Genomic DNA, 23,007 nt, shown 5'->3' on the forward strand with positions numbered 1-23,007 from the left:
TGTCTCCCAAGGTCAGAAAGGTTGGGGATCACTGTGTTAAGGCATAGAACCTAATGTAATATACATCAGGACACAATTTCTGCCCCCTTGCAGAATCTGCCTACAACTAATCAGAATGAGTAGAATTGCAGATTAATTTAAATATATTACTTAAGGTCAATAGATACGTATCAGTTTTTACATTTCTTTCCTATTATTTTTGATGATAAAAGTCATATTGCAACAAAACTTTTACGTCAATTGTCTAATTCGTTTTTAATCAATCACAGAGTAAAAAGTCTGAAGCGACAGCGCCTGGTTTGTGTATGTTGTTATATGCGATAGACTTTGAACTTTCGATGTACAGATGACTTTATACATGATGAATGACCATTTTCCTTCTCACTGTTCCTATAACTGTTCAACATCAATGCAGAAGAATGTTCAGGTTGTAAAGTTCAGCGTCTCTCAGGTGCGATTATTCTTTAGAGATGTAAAGAAGGTAAGGAGGAGTCGGAGACCATGCCAGGTAACAGGCTGTGCTGTGCTATTGGTGACGAAGGACTCTGGGCTGAGCCTGACAGCAGTCACTTGTATGAAACTGAGAGCTTATTGTGCAGGGGCTGTGTATGTAAGAGGAATATTGTGCAGAACAGAGGGGAATCAATGGCCCTATCCCTGCCACTGAACCGTGCCCAGATGTACAGACTGATCTTCTCCTTACTGGTCTTGCCTGCCACACAGGCTGCTTCTGAAGGTAAGGCATCACATAAGACTTTTAGCTTACAAAGTTGTAAATGTTTTGGGGGGTTTTTAAGTTTTATTGGCCCCCCAAAAAAATCCACCAGTGAAGGAACACAGCAATGTTATGTGTGTAGAACAATGAGTAAGACATATTTATCTAAAAGTAACGAGATAATATCTATCATTGTAAATGCTACTCCTATGCGATGAGATTATTTGCAGTCCTATGTAAAGTTCGATTCAAACAGCATTTTTTCCAATACAAAAAAGCTGTACCATTATTGTCAAGTCCATAGTTACAATGGAAAATGCAACATAAGAAAAATAAGTTGGTTAAGGTCAATATTCATACTCTGGACATATTGTTTTCCCTGACATTTTTTCTATATGATTCTCTATAAAACAAACAAAAAATACTCCAGAAAAATACACATTTAAAATATGATTGAAAAAAAATTCTTTGCTATTAGAATTTGGAATCCAACGCATTTTTTTACATCTTTTAAGTGTTGAAATTAAATCTCTATATTATGGAGCTTTAATGATTGATCAGGCAGTGTTCACACATCGACATGTATTTTTAGATCTATGTTATATGGACCATTTTTCTCTAATGTGTCAACAGCATTGCCTTTGTGCTGCATCCGGTTTTATAAGCTGAAGAAGGTAAAACTATCCAAACTTTTATCGTTAACTTTTAGCAATGGATCAGTGAAAAATGAATGGAACACGATAGACCACTGAAGTATAAAGTATGTCTTCCGTGCTTTATATAGATTGCAATAGATTTTAATGGCAGAGTCTGATCCTCAAAGTGGAGGAGAATAGCACATGTGCTGAGACCGGACACACTGATCCGTTTATAAAACAGATATGTGTTTGCATCAATTAAACTAAAACTATATGGATTAGTGTGCTGTCGGAGAAGAGAATGCAGCTCCCGGATGAGTGAAGGTAGCCTTACTTTAAATTTTCTGAAATCCCAAGTAATGAAGAACAAAATCTTGAAATTTAAAATTGGTTAGCGCCTCCATCACAGATTTAATCCTAAAAAATTGAAATAGATAAAAGTGACACAAACCTAATGGATGCCATTATAGTCAATGGCACTGCCATAAATTGAATTGTTCTGAATTGAATAACGCAAATATGAACAGAGCCTAACAAGAGGTAACATTCTGCATTCAGTGATGATAAATTGCATATTGCCTTGTAGTTTGTAAATATTCCATTTGAGAAGATGACAAAAATAATTAGTTCCTTTTTCTTTGCAGGACACAGTTGGTCCTATACTGGTAAGTACCAACCTGGCATTATTATAGTTGTAGTGGTTGTAATTCACATAGATTGAAGAAAGCCCTAGGTCCATCTACTTCAACCTTCTTCCACCAATTATACATTTCGTCACTAAATTATCTATAACCGAAAATGTTGTGTACTGAGGAAATCATCCAGCCCTTTTAAAGTTATAGTTACATTTATAATATTACATCATAAAAATATCTGATTCGATATCTATTTCAGATTGTGAAAATTAAGGTTATTTGATCAGTTGAAGTAGTCTTCTAGTTTTGTATATCTATTTCTGTTTCTTTGTGAATCCTTTGTAAGGCTGAAATCACACTCACCTTGTTGCTGCTTTTTTTTATAGCATATATTTCAATTAGACTAAAATACTGGAGCTAAATGTTACTTTATAGTATATATTGAAAACCTCCATACAAAGGAGCCAACTCATCAAATGTCTTTCACCAGAATGTTGGCATAAATTCTTGAAGTTTTAAATGTTACAAAATTGTTACTGTTTTTAGACTAGTCTCTGCCATGTTTGACAACTTTTTGAAAAGTGGGAAGTTAAGGCCCAGTCACACTAAACAACTTACCAGCGATCCCAACAATGATACAACCTGATAGGGATCGCTGGTAAGTTGCTAGGAGGTCGCTGGTGAGATGTCACACTAAGCGACGCTCCAGCGATCCCACCAGCAACCTGACCTGGCAGGGATCGCTGGAGCGTCGCTACACGTGGAAGCATGCTGCGCTTGGTAACTCAGGTAAATAGCGGGTAACCAACCCGATATTTACCTTGGTTACCAGCGCACACCGCTTAGCGCTGGCTCCCTGCACTCTTAGCCACAGTACACATCGGGTTAATTACCCGATGTGTACTCTGCTACGTGTGCAGGCAGCAGGAGCCAACTTCTGCGGACGCTGGTAACCACGGTAAACAGCGGGTAACCAAGAAGCCCTTACCTTGGTTACCCGATATTTACCTTCGTTACCAGCGTCCGCCGCTCTCAGCTGTCAGTGCCGGCTCCTGCTCCCTGCATTCCTAGCCACAGTACACATCGGGTTAATTACCCGATGTGTAGTCTGACTATGTGTGCAAGGAGCAGGAGCCGGCACTGACAGCTGAGAGCGGCGGACGCTGGTAACGAAGGTAAATATCGGGTAACCAAGGTAAGGGCTTCTTGGTTACCCGCTGTTTACCGTGGTTACCAGCGTCCGCAGAAGCCAGCTCCTGCTGCCTGCACATTTAGTTGTTGCTCTGTCGCTGTCACACACAGCGATGTGTGCTTCACAGCGGGAGAGCAACAACTAAAAAATGGTCCAGGACATTCAGCAACAACCAGCGACCTCACAGCAGGAGCCAGGTTGTTGCTGGATGTCCCACACAGCAACATCGCTAGCAAGTTGTGCCTCAGCAGTGATGTTGCTAGCGATGTTGCTTAGTGTGACGGTACCTTTAGCTGAGACAGAGCATGGCCAAGTGCGCCAGATGCATTCTTCATATACTTGATTGGAGTCTATCTCTTGGGTGGCAGTACACTCTTAAAGGAGTTATCCACTACTTTGAAAACACCTTCTCAATCCATATGTTTCCCAAAAGTAAACTATTAACACTAATATATAAAAAAAAATTGTGTACCCAGCTTACCCCGGTCAGACGTCTAGTACTGTGACTTGGAACCCAGGAGGTTCAGCATGGATGGGGGTGGAAGCAGACTCAGTGAACAGGTGAACAAGGGATTGAATCTAGCTAGTCACTCCAGATTATTCAGGCAAGATGATCTTTCATTTTCAATAAAATATAACTTTTAACATAGTTGCTTTAAATGTTAGCCATAATAAACATTGTCAGCAAGTAGTTACACATATAGCGGTCAGTAACAGACAGCGCGTTTCAGCGCACAATGTGCCTTCATCATGGTCCTAGTATTAACACTTACACTCACCCCCAATGCAGGCGCCATTCCAGCATTTCAGTACTGCTTCTCCCAAGGATTGTGTAATATTACATCACGCGATCCTTGTGGCTTCATTCTTTCCTTCTTTGGACATAACTGACATATGCGGTTGCTTTCTCACTTCCTCCAGATGTCTTCATTTGACTGAAAGAGGGGAGAGTGAAGTGTCCACCGATTGGCTACATGCATCACGTAACATAACAATGTCACGTGATTCCCAGGAGAAATCTCACCGACACTGCTGGAACGTTGCTGGGTGGAAACATATGGACCAAAAAGGGGTTGTTCGAGTAGTAGGCAACCTCTTTAATCAATACTGGCATATAAAACACCAGTCTTGATGAATCAGTGCCAAGGTGTTTTGGTTTGTGGTGTTTTTAGGGCAAAGTGGTGTCATTGTGTGAAGGAGGCCATATGCAGCTTTTCTTTGAGTGTAATTTTGTAAGTATTTTGTATTTGGGGGTATTAGTATTTGTTTGTCAAAAGCTTGAATAGGTTTAAAATATGACGTAGCTATAACCTTTACTTTATATTCATTCCTTTTCATGTTCCGACCACTTCTTGTCTTTGCTTATAAATTTTAAAGCCAAAAACTGATTAAAATGCTGCAGTGAAAAAGTGTAAGAAATGAAAGCGAGTAATGTTTTATCTACTTTGTGGCTAATTGTACTACTAATTGCATGTTGGTTTGGTCTTAATTTTAACTCATTTTATATTTTGGCACACGTACCTTGCTACCTTTTACTATTGATTGTATTCTATATAGACAAATACAAACTTTCAGAACATCCTGAGAGTTTTAAAGCCCAGTCACACTAAACAACTTACCAGCGATCCCAACAACGATCCAACCTGATAGGGATCGCTGGTAAGTTGCTAGGAGGTTGCTGGTGAGAAATCACACTGCTACGCTCCAGCGATCCCACCAGCAACCTGACCTGGCAGGGATCGCTGGAGCATCGCTACACGGGTTGCTGGTGAGCTCACCAGCAACCAGTGACCAGCCCCCAGCCAGCAGCGCCGCGTGGAAGATGCTGCACTTGGTAACTAAGGTAAATATCGGGTAACCAACCCGATATTTACCTTGGTTACCAGTGCATGCAGCTACACGTGCAGAGAGCAGGGAGCAGCGCACACCGCTTAGCGCTGGCTCCCTGCTCTCCTAGTTACAGCACACATCGGGTTAATTACCCGATGTGTGCTGCAGCTACATGTGCACAGAGCAGGGAGCAGCGCACACCGCTTAGCGCTGGCTCCCTGCTCTCCTAGTTACAGCACACATCGGGTTAATTACCCGATGTGTACTGCAGCTAAATGTGCACAGAGCAGGGAGCAGCGCACAATGCTTAGCGCTGGCTCCCTGCTCTCCTAGTTACAGCACACATTGGGTTAATTACCCGATGTGTGCTGTAGCTACATGTGCACAGAGCAGGGAGCAGCGCACACCGCTTAGCGCTGTCTCCCTGCTCTCCTAGCTACAGTACACATGGGGTAATTACCCGATGTGTACTCTGCTACACGTGCAAGGAGCAGGAGCCGGCACTGACAGTGAGAGCGGAGGAGGCTGGTAACGAAGGTAAATATCGGGTAACCAAGGACAGGGCTTCTTGGTTACCCGATGTTTACCGTGGTTACCAGTGTCCGCAGAAGCCGGCTCCTGCTGCCTGCACATTTAGTTGTTGCTGTCTCGCTGTCACACACAGCGATCTGTGCTTCACAGCGGGACAGCACAACTAAAAAATGGCCCAGGACATTCAGCAACAACCAACGACCTCACAGCAGGGGCCAGGTTGTTGCTGGATGTCACACACAGCAACATCGCTAGCAACATCGCTGTTACGTCACAAAAGTTGTTCGTTAGCAGCGATGTTGCTTAGTGTGACGGGGCCTTTAGTTTTACCACAGGCAGAGTGTTGCTGACACCTTGTGCAGGTAAACAGAGTGCGGTGTCGGGCAGAAGTCCTATCCAAACTAAATTTGATTTCTAAATTTGATGTCTGGCCAAAAAGGTTCCTGCTTTGCTAATATGATTCAATCTATAGTGATGTCAACTGCACTTAAGGCTTCTATAATCTTCTGCTGTATTTACACAAGGTTGTTAATTACATCCATATACAAACAGGCCCTGTATTTGGAAATGCTCCTAATTGATGCAGGATCCCCTAGGATCTTTATGATCATTATTTGTTGACCATCTGGTAATAGATCTAACTTCTTAGCAGACAGGTTTATGGGTATCTTGTACTGTTATAGAGGCTTAAGTGGCAGCAAAGTACAAAAAATGTGACCAGTTTTGTAAGAGGACAATATCACAAGACTTTTACCTAAGACCACAATTGTTTGTTTTGTCTTTATATGGTGGTGTGTTCTACATTGTATACTTCATAAGTGTACAGCCTCAGGATGAGTACCCAGTAAAAAAATGACCATGCACTTAGTCAGTGTTGGTATGATTGGCCAACAATCCGTGTGTTTGGCTGGCATTAGTCCCAAACTGTAATTACACACTATGACCGCATAGCTAAATAAACATGTTTTACATCACATTGTTTTCTTTGGTCTATCTTAACACCGTAAGTAATAAAGAAGTGTAGATGTCATAAAAATCAATTTCACTTTCTTACCTTTATGAAGTCTGATCTCAAAACACAATTCCTTTTTATAGGGATACTTGTGAACAATGGAGTTCAGATTACTGGTAATGGGGACCATCAGATATTTACCTAATTAGATAATGCACATTCTCTATCCTTTCTTCTAGTGTTTAGGAATAGTTAAGCTAGGTTCGCACACTGCGTCTTTTTGACGCTGCGTTTTTGTGCGTTTTTGGCCGCTAAAAACGCACAAAAACGCACCTGCGTCGAAAAAACGCATAAAAAACGCATGCGTTTTTGTCGCGATTTGGTGCGTTTTTGGCTGCGGTTTGCTGCGTTTTTGATCTCTGCGTTTTGCTGCGTTTTCCAATGCATTGCATGGGGGGAAAACGCAGAAAAACGCAGGAAAGAACTGACATGTCCATTTTTTTTTTAACTCAAAAACGCATGTAAAAAAAACAGATGTGTGCGGACAGCAAAAATGAAAACTCATAGACTTTGCTGGGGAAGCAAAGTCCTGCAGTTTTGAGGCCAAAAACGCCGCGAAAAACGCACTGTGCGCACATAGCCTAAGGCTATGTGCCCACGCTGCGGATTTACCGCGGATTTTGCCGCGGATTTGCCGCGGATTTCCCGAAAATCTGCAGCAACGGCACTTCCAAGCCATTTCAATGGCATTTTGGAAATGCTGTGTCCATGCTGCGGATTTTTCCGCTGCGGATTTGCCGCGAATTTTGATCCGGAAAAATCTGCAGCATGTCAATTGTTTGGTGCAGATTTGGTGCGGATTTTTGGTTTTGAATGGGGAAAAAAAAAAAAAAAAAAATCCGCATCAAAATCCGCAGCAAATCCGCAGCAAATCCGCGGGTGCGGATTTGCCGCGAAAGTCGCGGATTTTCAGGCAGAAAAATCCGCAGGTACATTCTACCATGGACACATAGCCTAAGGGCTCAAACCCTTGTGCATATGTGAGGGCTCAAGATCTCAGTAGTATAAAACCATTAATATGGCAAACATAGCCATCTAGGAGGCTATAATGGGCCATTTAGTAGGATATAATGGGCCATCTATGCGGCTTTAATGGGCTATCTAGTAGGCTTTAGTGGTCCATGTAGGATGCTATAGTGGGCCATCTAGTAGGCTATAGTGGGCCATCTAGGTGGCTATAATGGACCATCTAGTTGGCTATAATAGGCCTTCTAGGCGACTATAATGGGCCATCTAGGTGGCTATAGTGGGCTATGTAAGAGGCTATAGTTGTCTATCCAGGTTTCTATAGTGGGCCATCTAGGAGGCTATTGTGGGCCATGTAGGAGGCTATAGTTAACCATCTATGAGGCTAGTATGGGCCATCTAGGAGACTTTTTTGTGAAGATACAGAATACTTCATTAAATGCTACATTAAAGAGTGCCACAAAAATCATGTTATTAGTGTAGAGAATAACATGAGTTACAGCCATTCTGGAGTTCCTATCTCTTATGTCTTTTTAGATATAAAGTAGGAGAATTACTCAGGCATAGGGGAAGTGAACTCTTTGCCATCTAGTGTTTCTTGAAGTGAGTCTCCAAGTATTACTGGAGTAAGGGCTATTACCACTTGTTTCTGCACAACTTGACTCTATGTGTTCAACAAATTAAACTATGTTGTTGTGCCCTGTCCTGTTGCTAACTTCGGTGTCAGGTCAGTGTGTTTAGTAGGCTCTAACACTGAAATCATCTATCATCCTCCTCAGTATTTTCTATATAACATCCATAAAATTGCAAGTTTGGAAGGCGTCACCTATCCATAGTGCCTGGCTATCTCCGACACTTCTACAAAACTGAATGGAGCGTCAGTGCACATGATCAATCACCATCTCATTCACATGAGGCTCAGATTCTCAAAATGAATGAAGGGTCCAGCGGTTTGAACCCCAGCAATTGGAAATATATTCCTTATACATTGGATAGGGAATAACTTCCAAACATGAGAATACCCCTTTAAGAAGTCATTCACTCATTTTGCTATTTTTGTTCCAAATAAGAAAAAAAGCTGTGGATTTCATGTATTCTTCATTGTATTATTATTATTATTATTATTATTATTATTAATAATAATAATAATAATAATAATAATAATAATAATAATAATATTCATTACATTTGTATAAAGCATTTTTTTCCAAATCAATACAGAATCTTATAAGAAAAAGACCAGAAAAAAAAATCATACCGTGTCTATAATGCTTCATCTTATTCCCAAAAAAGCACCAAATAGCACAAAAGAAAAAAACACTCTAAATTTTTAAAGTTTGAAATTGAATTCTCATGTAAAATCTGGACTTGGTGTTTTTTTATATTAAAAAAAATTGCACGAAAACTCCTCAAAAGAACACTAAATCAGGTATTTACGCTATTCTAAGCAATTAAATCCATGGAAAAACTGACAGCTTTACAATAGTCTATATAATATGTCTGTGTACTGTAATAAAAAGTGGTTATAGATGAGAGAATAGCCTTCGTGTTATACAGTAACTCATCACATAGACCATACTTCTGTTATGCATCTCTTACAGGTTTATATATTAACAGCATGCAAAAAACAGTGGGGTTTTATATGCAAGTCGTGACCAAAAAGCCTGCTGGTGTAATGTGCACCAATTTTATTAAGAGACACACGCCTCCTAATAAAGTAGCGTAGAAATGAAAATATACACCAGCTATGACATAGTGAATGTCGAGGTGACTGATAGCATCCCCTTTTGCTAAGCTACACCTGTGTTTTAGAAAAAGGGCATTGTAAAATGTTTACGTAAATACATTTTTTGAAAGCAGAAAACTGATGTAGACGGAAGCATAAACCCTCTCCTCAATATGTCCTGTCAACATCCATTCTTCTCCTATTTAGACAACATATAATGGTGAACAAAGGAAGTGGTATGTTTGGTAAGATGAGGCATCTTTACCTAATTCAGTCCTTGTCAGACAAGGTGTAGAAAGTGTCTAAAAAAATAAATTTAACTGATAACTGATGTCATGCAAGTTAGAAAATAGCTGCTTTAAACTTAAAATAAATCTTCCCCAGTTACTTTACATGAACATATTTTGCATGTGCATTTACATTCCAAATCCATGGAAAGGTGAATTTCTAACTACCACCCCTGGGATCTAAGGGGTAAGGTTTCTCCTTGTGGAGGGTGGCATGCCAGGATGAGGAGACATAAATGTCTTGCAATAAGGAGACTTAAACTCCTTGCAGTGCTCCAATATTAGAAAACAATATATGCGGCCAAAGCAACCAGATGAAAAAAACCAAAATGAATAAAATATATCAATTTTTTTATTGGGATAAATTAAAAAACACACATAGCAAATGATAAATACAATAGAGGTCACAAGGAGTACATAAGTACACCCCAAGTGGGGGAACAACCAAATGACAATGGTGATTCAAAATACATATAGTGCAGGTCAAATGCATTAACATGTTACTGTTATAGAAGTTGAAATACAAATGATCAATATAATATATCAGGCACAAGAAATCCATATATTTATCACTTAATGCGACCATATAGTGCACAACTCACCCATGTTGATGTCCCCACATGCAGCCCAATGCGCGTTTCGCGAGATGCTTTATCAAGGGAGGAGTGGTCTTCCTTGAAAAAGGATCTCGCGAAACGCACATTGGGCTGCGTGTGGGGACTTCCACATAGGTGAGTTGTGCACTATATGGTTGAATTAGACGATAAATATATGGATTTCTTGTGCCTGATATATTATATTGATCACTTGTATTTAAACAACTATTCAGTCACTTGTTAATGCATTTGACCTGCACTATATGTACTTTGAATCACCATTGTCATTTGGTTGTTCCCCCGCTTGGGGTGTACTTATATACTCCTTGTGACCTCTATTATATTTATCATTTGCTATGTGTGTTTTTTAATTTATCCCAATAAAAATTTTGATATCTTTTATTCCTTTTGGGTTATTTGATCTGGTTGCTCTGGCCGCATATATTGTTTTCTAGTTATTCCTTTGAGCGTTATACCAGTCAGTATGGGAGGGGTTATCTCTTTTTGAGCTGATTTATATGTGCCTCATGAATCTTGAATTGAGTGCTCCAATATTACCTTGAATTGTACACTGTAATGCTCCACTGGGACATTTAATATTGAAATTGCTTCTTCGGAGGAATAGGGCTTGGAATACAGTGCTACCTATTGGAAATAGCAATCCTAAAAGTCATTATTAATCCTTTAACAAGCCTTGTCATATGACAAGCCAGAATCTCAATTTGCAGACACTGTGTTTCGGGGAGTCGTCCCTCATCAGTGTGAAGTATGAGATCAGATTTAGCTAGGTGAGAGGCTAAGACTGGGATCCAAGGGGTAAGGTTTCTCCTCATGCCAGTATGAGGAGACTTAAACACCTTGCATGCTCCTCCTAACTACCACACCAAATATTTTAAGGTCACTCAGAAGGCAGTCTCTAGCTACGCTGTAGGAAATATCAAGTCAGACATTTCTTTACAGGAACACAATGATTATCCCTCAGACTCTCCCAAACTCTTCACACATACCTAGTTTACATTTATTACAGACTTCAGAAGGAATGCATTTCTCCAGGCCCCCCATCTACCATCTATCTCACTGATAACACATCCCCCCCCTCAGCCTTTGTGCCCTTTTGTACAGCTATACGGTCTAGTGTAATGTGCAAGTTCTATGAGCTTATCTGGTTATTTGTTTTCCTGTCTTTGTTTAAATTGCTTTATACATGTGAATTACAGGAGACAAAAAAAATGCTAATTCTATTTTGGCTGAGTCTTTCCTTAGGGTACCTTCACACTTAGCGATGCAGCAGCGATCCGACCAGCGATCTGACCTGGTCAGGATCGCTGCTGCATCGCTACATGGTCGCTGGTGAGCTGTCAAACAGGCAGATCTCACCAGCGACCAGTGAACAGCCCCCAGCCAGCAGCGACGTGTAAGCGACGCTGCGCTTGCACGGAGCCGCCGTCTGGAAGCTGCGGAGACTGGTAACTAAGGTAAACATCGGGTATGGTTACCCGATGTTTACATTAGTTACCAGTGTGAGCAGGGAGCAGGGAGCCGCGCACACTGAGCGCTGGCTCCTTGCTCTCCTAGCTACAGTACACATCGGGTTAATTAACCCGATGTGTAATGCAGCTACATGTGCAGAGAGCAGGGAGCCGCGCACACTGAGCGCTGGCTCCTTGCTCTCCTAGCTGCTGTACACATCGGGTTAATTAACCCGATGTGTACAGCAGCTACATGTGCAGAGAGCCGGAGCCGGCAGCACAGGCAGCGTGAGAGCTGCAGAGGCTGGTAACTAAGGTAAATATCGGGTAACCACCTTGGTTACCCGATGTTTATCTTGGATACAGCTTACCTCAGCTGTCAGACGCCGGCTCCTGCTCCCTGCTCGCTTCATTTGTCGCTCTCTTGCTGTCACACACAGCGATCTGTGTGTCACAGCAGGAGAGCGGCTTTGAAGAAAACGAACCAGGGCTGTGTGTAACGAGCAGCGATCTCGCAGCAGGGGCCAGATCGCTGCTCAGTGTCACACACAGCGAGATCGCTAATGATGTCACTGCTGCGTCACAAAAAGCGTGACTCAGCAGCGATCTCGGCAGCGAGCTCGCTGTGTGTGAAGCACCCCTTAGGGTACCTTCACACTTAGCGATGCAGCAGCGATCCGACCAGCGATCTGACCTGGTCAGGATCGCTGCTGCATCGCTACATGGTCGCTGGTGAGCTGTCAAACAGGCAGATCTCACCAGCGACCAGTGAACAGCCCCCAGCCAGCAGCGACGTGCAAGCGACGCTGCGCTTGCACGGAGCTGCCGTCTGGAAGCTGCGGAGACTGGTAACTAAGGTAAACATCGGGTATGGTTACCCGATGTTTACATTAGTTACCAGCGCACAGCTGTGTGTGCAGGGAGCAGGGAGCCGCGCACACTGAGCGCTGGCTCCTTGCTCTCCTACCATAGCTACAGTACACATCGGGTTAATTAACCCGATGTGTAATGCAGCTACATGTTCAGAGAGCAGGGAGCCGCGCACACTGCTTAGCGCTGGCTCCTTGCTCTCCTAGCTGCTGTACACATCGGGTTAATTAACCCGATGTGTACAGCAGCTACATGTGCAGAGAGCCGGAGCCGGCAGCACAGGCAGCGTGAGAGCTGCAGAGGCTCGTAACTAAGGTAAATATCGGGTAACCACCTTGGTTACCCGATGTTTATCTTGGATACAGCTTACCTCAGCTGTCAGACGCCGGCTCCTGCTCCCTGCTCGCTTCATTTGTCGCTCTCTCGCTGTCACACACAGCGATCTGTGTGTCACAGCGGGAGAGCGGCTTTGAAGAAAACGAACCAGGGCTGTGTGTAACGAGCAGCGATCTCGCAGCAGGGGCCAGATCGCTGCTCAGTGTCACACACAGCGAGATCGCTAATGAGGTCACTGCTGCGTCACCAAAAGCGTGACTCAGCAGCGATCTCGGCAGCGAGCTCGCTGTGTGTGAAGCACCCCTTATGTAGCATCTAATAACACCCTTCATTGTGGTGATCACACTGTCCAAATAGATGTGGCAACTCTAAAATGTTTTACATAGCAATAAAAACCCACACTAACCTCTGGTGTACCACTAGCGGGAGTCTTTTATAGCAAATTCAATGCCAGACCCTCCACAAACCGGTAGTAGAATGAATTGCCTACTTACTAAAGGTAGACTGAGAAGAAGGGTCTATTGAGAAGTGAAACTTGCATCTAAATGGTAATCTTCCATTTATATCTGCTTCGAAACCTAGTTCACATGGTCCTGCCCTCAGGTCTCGTCAGGTACACAACGGGTTTACAAGGATGTTTTAATCTGGAAGATGGTTTGAAAGTCTTTGAATTATTGGTAAAGCCTGTTATATCTGGACTTTTCTAGTAATCTGGTTGAAAGGAGATTTATCTTTAAAGTATGTTGTGACTTTCACCTAGAACTGTATGTCTGGACAGGCTGGAGACTATGCTACCATGTTATAATTCCTGAAGAAAATAACTTAAAACTTCTGCTATGTAAATAACTTGAATTGCTACAAAATATCACGCTATGTATATTTTGCAAACAAGCTAAGATAAGGTTTTCATGAGAAGTGGATGCTGTACAGTTCTTATAAAAATATTAAGAAAAAAAAAGAAATCACTGAAAAAAAACTGAAACAGAGATGGATCCAGCTACACTGATAGAAATTCCTGAAGTTTTATTCACTCATATTAAAAATGCCATAAACATCCATAACAGTCCGGAAGCGAAACAGTACCGACACGTTTCTGGAGCATATAGCATCCATAGTCATGGTCCGTGTTTTGTAGAATTTTTTAACATGAACGAATAAAACTTCAGGAATATTTATCCGTGTATCTGGATCCATCTCTACTGCTTTTACTTCTAATAATATACCATTTCCTTTTGCATGCCTGTATATGAATTTTGAGTCACACAGAGGTATACTAAGGACCCTTACACTTTTTTAGGTTTCACATTATGGCCGACATTATTATAATCTAATATATAAAGCTTAGAGTATGTATGTATGTATGTCCACTAAAGGAATCCGCACCGTCGCATTTACAATCAAAAAATTTTGCATAGCTACTTCATTTGACTCAGGGAATGTCATAGACTATGTTTTGAGGGGAATTTTAACACCGAACTTTACAGTTATAGCCAAAAAAACTGCTAACATTAATCTCAATGTAGCTGGGATTAGATCTGTTAATATATACTCCTATTATGGACACACAGAAAGAGAGGGAGACACAGAAAGAGAGAGAGACAGAAAGAGAGACACAGAAAGAGAGAGACAGAAAGAAAGAGAGACACAGAAAGAGAGAGACACAGAAAGAGAGCGAGAGACACAGAAAGAGAGAGAGACACACACACATATAAAGACAGACACACAGACAGAAAGAGACATACAGACAGAAAGAGACACACAGAAACTGGATGTTTGAGGTAATATTTTGGCTGTTTTGACATGTACCCTGGATATTTATTAGGTGGCCTATAGCAACCAATCACATCTCTGCTTCTATTTTGTTAGAGGTCAAGGAGCTCTGGTTGCTATAGGCAATGAAGGACATTGCTACTATAGGACAGCTTATGTGTGAATTAATATGATTTTGGTGGTGACGCCTCTTTGGTTTGTGACTTTTATGAGCAAACTGATTTTTTGTTAGCACGTTTTATTTTGTTATTATAGTGAAGAATGGTTACTTACTATCCTGGACAACATTGGGTAAAAGAGTTAGTCTATCATAAACTTCACATTGACACTGCTAGCAGGTATCCTATGTAGTTTATACAATCCCTGTCTCCTCACGATCCCAGTATACAAACTATTTTTTTCTTTATTAATTCCTGCAGACAATATCTATACTACTGTTCAAAATTTGTATGCAGGTGTGGATAAAATGCTGCAAAGTAATAAAGCTTTCAAAAACCAAAGTGTTAATAGAACAGTTTAATTCTACCAGTTACCAAGATGCAAAATGAATGCACAAAAGAGAAATCTTAATCCAATCAATATTTTCTGTCACCACACTTTCCCTTAAAAACAGCATCTTCTTCGATGTACATTTGCACATAGTTTTTACAGGAATTCAGTAGGGAGACAATTCCAAACATCTTGGAGAACTAACCACAGATATTCTGTGGATGTAGGCTTCCACACATCCTATCTAATAAAATCACAGACCAACTCCATAATGTTGACATCAGGGTTCTGTGGGGGTCATAGAATCACTTCCAGGACTCCTTGTTTTCTTTATGCTGAAGGTAGTTCACATTGGCTGCATATTTGGGGTGGTTGTCCTGCTGAAGGATAAATTTGGGGCTAATCAAACTTATACTCGTTATGGTATTGCATGATGGATAATTATCTGCCCGTATTTCTCAGCATTATGGACACCAAGAAATGGGAAATTTGGAGGACCATAGATGCAGTGGTTGCCCGAAGAAACATAGTGCAATAGGTGAAGGACACATCAAGCTTATTTTACTTCAAAATCAGATGATGTCCAGCAGTGCCATCAGCTCAGAACTGGCTGCAACCAGCGGGGTCCAGCTACACCCATCTACTATTCAGAGAAGTCTGATCAAAAGTTGACTTCATGGAAGAAAATAAAATTCCTTTGACATGGAAACAAGGTCAAAGTATTCAAATATGTAGAAAATAGAGGAATTGGGGTGCAGAAAAATGGCAGCTAGTGCTCTGGGATGATAACACAAAATGTGAAATATTTTAGCTGTAACAGAAGGCAGTTTCTACACCAAAGGGTGCACAATAATAAGTGTTTGCAGACAACAGTGGAGGTTCCTTGTCAGTTTGGATCTGTATTGTAGCAAATAGAGTTGGAGATTTGGTCAAGATTAATAGTCTCCTCAATGCTGAGAAATACAGGCAGACTGACTCCAAGTTTGTTCTGCAGCTGGACAACAATTACATTCATATAGCTAATGTCATTATGACTACATTCAGGAATCCTGGATATGATATTATGTCCCCCCTCTACACACAAACACTGAGCCCGACTCTCAACATTATTGAGTCTGTGTGGCATTGCATAAAGGTACAAAAAGATTTTCACAAGCCTCCATCCACAGAAGACCTGTGGTTAGTTCTCCAAGACCTTTTGAACAACCTTCTTGCCAGGTTCCTTCAAAATCTGTGTGCAGGGTACCTAGGATAATTGATGCTTTGATATCGTTTTGAAGGCAAAACTACAAATATTGATTTGGTTTAGATTTCTCTTTTGTTCATTCACTTTGCACTTTAATAATTGATAAAAATACACTATTAACACTACTATTTTTGAAAGTATTCCTACTTGGCAGAATTTTTTCAACACCTACCTAAAATGTTTGTGCAGTATTTTGTGTGTGTGTATAATTAATATATGTATATAATACATTTTGTGTGTGTGTGTGTGTGTGTGTGTGTGTGTGTGTGTGTGCGCAGATTGCAAATTTATATTTTAGCCATCCATGTACAGCGCCTCTGAAAATTATGGGGGTTATAAAAGTAATCTGCAAAAGTGAAAATGCAAACCAGCATTGGGAAATCTGCAAACACGGGGGAAGAATTATTATTAGTGACATTCGATGCCTGAATTTACAAGTAGGCAAAAATAGTGTCAATTTACCAAAATGTAAACATTGGTGCCAGATATAGTTCAGACATGGAGTGCACACAGTCCATTCTTGTTCGGCTCCCCTGTTCTGTCCCACCACAGTATGCATATGAAGTTACACATACAAAGAGGGATTCCTGGTGTTCAGCATTTGCTGACAATGACTCTTAGAAAAGGACACTGGGGCCTTTGTCATGGGCAATTCAAAGATTTGACTCCTTCATTGGTTTCAGTCCATAACAAATAGTCGTATTTATTTCTAGCTAGGAAACAGTTCTATTAATTTACTCTTAATCTGTCTAAATATTCAAGAGAGCGAGCAATGGCCTATTTAATTAGTAGTGTCCAGCAGGGTGGTTCATAATGTTGCTTTGCAGCGCTGGAGTCCTGGGTTCAAATCCCACCAATGAAATCTTCTGCAAAGATGTTTTCTCTGTGTTTGCGTGGGTTTCCTACAGGGTGTCCAATTTCCTTCCACACCCCAAAGACAGACTGATAGGGAATTTAGATTGTTAGCCCCAATGGGGACAGTGATGAGAATCTCTGTAAAGCGCTGTGGAACATGATGTTAGTATGGTCTAGTAGGGAGATACTTTGCATAAAGTTAGGTCTAGTAGGGAAATACTTGACATAAAGTAAGGTCTAGTACGGAACTACTTGGCATAAAGCAATGTCTAGTAGGGAAATACTTGGCATAAAGTAAGGTCTAGTAGGGAGATACTTGGCATAAAGTAAGATCTAGGAGGGAAATACTTGGCATAAAGTAAGGTCTAGTAGAGATATACTTGGCATAAAGTAACGTCTAGTTGGGAAATACTTTATGCCAAGTATTTCCCTCCTAGACCTTACTTTATGCCAAGTATTTCCCTCCTAGACCTTACTTTATGCCAAGTAAGGTCTAGTAAGGAGATAATTGGCATAAAGTAAGGTCTAGTAGAGAGATACTTGGCATAAAGTAAGGTCTACTAGGGAAATACTTGGCATAATATAAAGTCTAGTAGACAAATACTTGGCATAAAAGTAAGATCTAGTAGGGAAATACTTGGCATAAAGTAAGGTCTAGTAGGGAAATTATTGGCATAGTGAATGTATTAATCATGTATTTTGACAAGATAGTAAAGGATTGATCCATTAACCGTATGATGATTATGGGGATAGGAGGTACAATATGAATGCATTAAACCTAGACTCTTACGTAAAAGGCAACATCATTGAGGTTCAAATAGAAGGGGTCTCCAATTATACCTGAATGGTGCTGCCTTTTTAAAAAAGTATGCAGGAACTGCGATATTTTTAAAATTATTAAATTGTCTCATAGGCAACGAGGGGGAGAACAGCTGGCCAACAAAATATAGCTTCTGTGGTGGTGTTTATCAGTCGCCTCTGAACTTCCATGGCAGCATTCTACAGTATGATTCCAACCTGAAGCCCATCCAGCTGTACGGATACAATTCTTCCAGCACTGATCATTTTACTATATCAAACAATGGACATACAGGTACAGAGCGGAAATCCTTGAACTTCTGTAGTAACTGGAGACAAATACTTTTAATTTCTTCTTCTCATTATTTTAGTGTCCGTGTCCCTGCCTCCAAGTATGTACATAGACATCCCACCTTTCCGCTACATTGCTGCACAACTTCACTTTCACTGGGGCAGCTTGGTGGGCCATGAAGGGTCAGAACATTGTGTTGGAGGCAAGAAGTTTGCAGCAGAGGTAAGTTATGTGGATTTTAAGTGTATAATAGAGGCCACATTAGTCGCTGGATCAAATACATGATGGGTAGTGTTAGGGCCAGATGGACGGGCAGACCCGGGAGGTGGATCCACTGGGCCGAACTCCCTGATGAGGGAAAGGAGTCCGGTAGCCGGAGCACTTTAGGTAGCAGAACAGTCCGTGCACTGGAAGACAATGGAGAAGTCCCTGGGACCACGAGGTCACTGATGGTGGTCCGGGTGACGGAGCTCAGGTTCGGAAGCCGTGATGATGTCAGGCGGGGTCCGGAACCGTTGGAGCGAGATGACGGGTCACCGCAGGGATCCGAGATGGTACGGACTGTCAGGATGGCAGATGGGCAGCGTTCGGGGTTCGAGACACAGCAGGACCGGATGGCGATGCAGGATCGGCTCTAGAAGACAGAGAGGTAAGTATCTCACAGAACACAAGGAGACCTGACTCCTAGCTTGGGAAAACACGAAGAACAGGCCCCGCTCCCTTGGACATTAACCCCCTATATACCCTGTACCTGTGTGCATCATTTCCTGTCAGTGGACACTGGCCCTTTAAGAAAGGGTCAGTGACCGCGCGCGCGCCCTAATGTGCATGCGCGCGGCTCGGGTGCCAGAAGCCAACACAGGAAGCTGAGAGGAGGACGCAGCAGAGCCGGCCATGGACTGGGAAGCCGACGGGCGCCGGGAGCGGGGACCAGGAGGCCTGGGAAGCGCGGGCACTGGAGGCTGGAGAGCGGGGAGCGTGGCAGGTGAGCCGGGGAGCGGAGCAGAGGACCCGGGGAGCGGAGCAGAGGACCCGGGGAGCGTGACAGTACCCCCCCCCCACGCCCCCCTCCCTGCAACCGGGACAGGAAGGCACGGATCAGAGGAGTGCCCACGTTCTCCCTGGGCTCCCAGGACCTATCCTCAGGACCATACCCTTCCCAGTCCACCAGGAAGAACTGTCGACCTCGTACGGTCTTCATGGCCACGATATCCCTTACCGCATAGATGTCGTCCTCAGCAATAGGAGGAGGAGCCGGACTGGCGGCAGCGGAGAAGGGACCAAGGACAACCGGCTTGAGCAGAGAGACGTGGAAGGAGTTGGGTATCCTCATCGTGGCCGGGAGCTGCAGTTTGTAGGAGACCTCATTGATCTTGCCGAGGACTTTAAACGGTCCGATGTAACGAGGTCCCAGCTTGTAGGATGGTATCTTCAGTCCGATGTACTTGGAAGCAAGCCAGACGAGATCTCCCGGGGAGAAACACGGAGGATCCAGACGTCTCTTGTCCGCGTGTCTCTTCATCCGCAGGGATGCACGTGCAAGGGACGCCTTAACTGAGTCCCAAATGGAGGCAAAGTCACGGAGTACTGCATCAGCAGCAGGGATGTCCGAGGAAGAGGATACAGGCAATGGGACAGACGGCTGAAGTCCGTAGACGACATGGAAGGGAGAACTGGAGGAGGACTCACTGACGTGGTGATTATGGGAGAATTCAGCCCAAGGAAGAAGCGTGGACCAATCGTCATGATGGGCGTTGACGTAGTGACGTAAGAAAGAGGTCAATATCTGATTGACCCGTTCTACTTGGCCGTTCGACTGAGGATGGTAGGCCGAAGAAAAGTCCAGAGTCACTCCCAGATGCTTACAGAGAGCCCTCCAGAAGCGGGAGGTGAACTGAGTTCCTCTATCGGACACGATGTGTGATGGAAAGCCATGCAAGCGGAAGATGTGTTGTATATAGGCGTCCGCGAGTTCCTGGGCAGAGGGCAGTCCAGCCATAGGAACGAAATGGGCCATTTTAGAGAACCGATCCACCACGACCCATATGACTGTGTGTCCGGAGGACAATGGCAAGTCCGTAATAAAGTCCATCGCTATGTGTTGCCAGGGAACTGAGGGTATGGGCAGAGGCAGAAGACGGCCATATGGCAGGTGTTTGGGAGTCTTGTTCCTGGCACAGGAGGAGCAGGCAGAGACAAAAGAGGCGACGTCCGTGCGAAGGGATGGCCACCAGTAATGACGCACGATCGCACTCCATGTTTTCTTCTGACCTGCATGACCGGCTGTTTTCGAGGCATGGCCCCAGTGTAACACTTTTTGCCTGTCAGTCTCAGAGACATAGGTCTTCCCAGGCGGTATCTGGGCCAGGGTGACAGGAGCCACTGGAATAATCTTACTTGGACAGATGATGGGTTGAGATGTCTCTTCCTCCTGCTCCATGGGCATGAAAGACCTAGACAAGGCATCAGCGCGTACATTCTTGTTCGCGGGTCGGAAGTGAAGCTGGAAGTCGAACCGGGCAAAGAACAAGGACCACCTGGCTTGCCGTGGGTTCAGTCGCTGAGCAGTCCGCAGGTATTCCAGGTTTTTGTGGTCCGTGTAAATAATGACGGGGTACACTGCTCCTTCCAGAAGATAGCGCCATTCTTCTAGAGCCAGTTTGACCGCCAAGAGCTCTCGGTCACCGATGGTGTAATTGCGTTCAGGCGCGGAGAAGCTCTTGGAGAAGAAACCGCAAGTCACCATCTTCCCGGAGGAGGACCTCTGCATGAGTACTGCTCCGGCTCCCGAGGAGGAGGCATCCACCTCCAAGGTGAACTGGCGGTTTAACTCTGGACGGTGGAGTACAGGAGAGGAGGCAAAGGCTCGCTTTAGAGAGCCAAACGCGGCGTCGGCCGCAGGTGACCAGTCCTTTGGATTAGCCCCCTTCTTGGTCAAGGCGGAGAGAGGAGCAGTCAGAGCCGAGAAGTGAGGAATGAACTGGCGGTAATAGTTGGCGAATCCCAGAAAGCGTTGGATTGCCTTCAGTCCAGAAGGAGGAGGCCAGTCGAGAACGGAAGAGACCTTCTTTGGATCCATCTGCAGTCCGGTATCGGTGATGAGGTACCCCAGGAAGGGGAGAGAAGACTGTTCGAAGACACACTTCTCGTACTTGGCGTACAGACGGTTCTCTTTCAGTCTTTGTAGAACCAGTTGCACGTTCTCTCTGTGGGTCTGGAGGTCCGGAGAGAAGACAAGGATGTCATCCAGATACACCACCACACAGACGTAGAGAAGGTCCCGGAACACATCGTTCACTAATTCTTGGAAGACTGCTGGTGCGTTACACAGGCCGAAAGGCATCACGCAGTATTCATAATGCCCATCGCGAGTGTTGAACGCGGTCTTCCATTCATCCCCTGAGCGGATACGGACCAGGTTGTAGGCACCCCGAAGATCCAACTTGGTGAACACACGAGCTCCTCTGAGCCGATCAAACAATTCGGGGATGAGCGGCAGGGGGTACTTGTTCTTTACGGTGATTAGGTTCAATCCCCGGTAGTCTATACATGGGCGTAGGTCGCCCTCTTTCTTCTTTACGAAGAAGAAGCCTGCTCCAGCAGGAGAGGAGGATCTCCGAATGAATCCCTTAGCCAGGCTCTCTGTGATGTACGTAGACATGGCCCTTGTTTCGGCTGGAGACAGTGGATATATCCGTCCTCGAGGTGGTGTAGTTCCTGGGAGCAGGTCAATGGCACAATCGTAAGGACGATGTGGCGGAAGTACTTCGGACTCCTTCTTATCAAAGACGTCCACGAAGGACCAATAGGCTGAAGGCAGTCCCGGTAGGGACTCGGGAGCCGGAGGTCGCCGGATAGGTTGTATGGTCTTCAGACACTTCTCATGGCAAGAAGAGCCCCATCGAGTGATATCGCCAGTGCCCCAGCTGACTGAAGGCTCGTGTGTCCGCAACCAGGGAAGGCCCAGCAGGATTTGATGTGACATATGTGGGAGGACGTAGAGAGCGATGTTCTCGGTGTGCAGAGCACCGATACGCAGTTCAAGCGGCTTGGTGATCCAGGAGATGGTGTCAGAGAGGGGTCTCCCATCCACAGAGGCAATCACAAGAGGTTTGGCGAGTGGAGTAACAGGCACCTGGTACTTGTCCACCGTGGCCTGTTGGATGAAATTGCCTGCTGCCCCAGAATCGAGGTACGCCTCAGCCGTAAACCGCGTCTCTCCCGTTGTCACTTGCACAGTCCATGTAACCGGGTCTGAGAGAGTCCCAGCACCTAGGGTGGCCTCTCCTACCAACCCTAGGCTTTGGAGTTTCCCGGCCTCTCTGGACAGGCGCGTAGCAGGTGTGTGCCCTCTCCGCAATAGAAGCAGAGACCCTTGGCGAGCCGCTCTGCTCGACGTTGTTCAGACTGTCGCACACGGTCGATCTGCATGGGCTCATGGACGGAGACACCTGAGGCCGTTGACTGGAGTACGGCGGGCTTCTGTGGAGGAGAGGAATGTCGTACCGGACGTCTCTCACGGGACACCTCTTTGGACCGCTCCTGAAAGCGTATGTCCACTCTAGTCGCTAGGGTAATCAGGGCGTCCAGGGTGGACGGTACGTCACGTCCAGCCAGCTCATCTTTGATTCGACCCGAGAGTCCTTCCCAGAAGGCGGCGGTTAGGGCCTCGTTATTCCACCCGAGTTCTGAAGCCAAGATGCGGAAACGGATGGCGTATTGACCCACCGTCAGAGTTCCCTGACGTAACCGGA

The 23,007-nt window shown here is 44.1% G+C and overlaps 1 protein-coding gene across 1 annotated transcript in view; it reads left to right on the forward strand.

Moving 5' to 3' along the window:
* Positions 1-622: 622 nt before the first annotated feature.
* CA12 (carbonic anhydrase 12) overlaps positions 623-23,007 on the forward strand; it is a 37,273-nt gene continuing 14,888 nt past the window's right edge. Inside the window, exons 1-4 of the mRNA XM_075342657.1 lie at positions 623-736; positions 1,998-2,018; positions 18,077-18,256; positions 18,333-18,475. Coding sequence (XP_075198772.1) covers positions 646-736; positions 1,998-2,018; positions 18,077-18,256; positions 18,333-18,475 — 435 coding nt within the window. The 5' untranslated portion in view covers positions 623-645. The remainder of the gene's footprint in view (positions 737-1,997; positions 2,019-18,076; positions 18,257-18,332; positions 18,476-23,007) is intronic.

The sequence above is a fragment of the Anomaloglossus baeobatrachus genome, chromosome 4 (assembly GCF_048569485.1).
Source record: "Anomaloglossus baeobatrachus isolate aAnoBae1 chromosome 4, aAnoBae1.hap1, whole genome shotgun sequence".
Lineage (NCBI taxonomy): Eukaryota > Metazoa > Chordata > Amphibia > Anura > Aromobatidae > Anomaloglossus > Anomaloglossus baeobatrachus.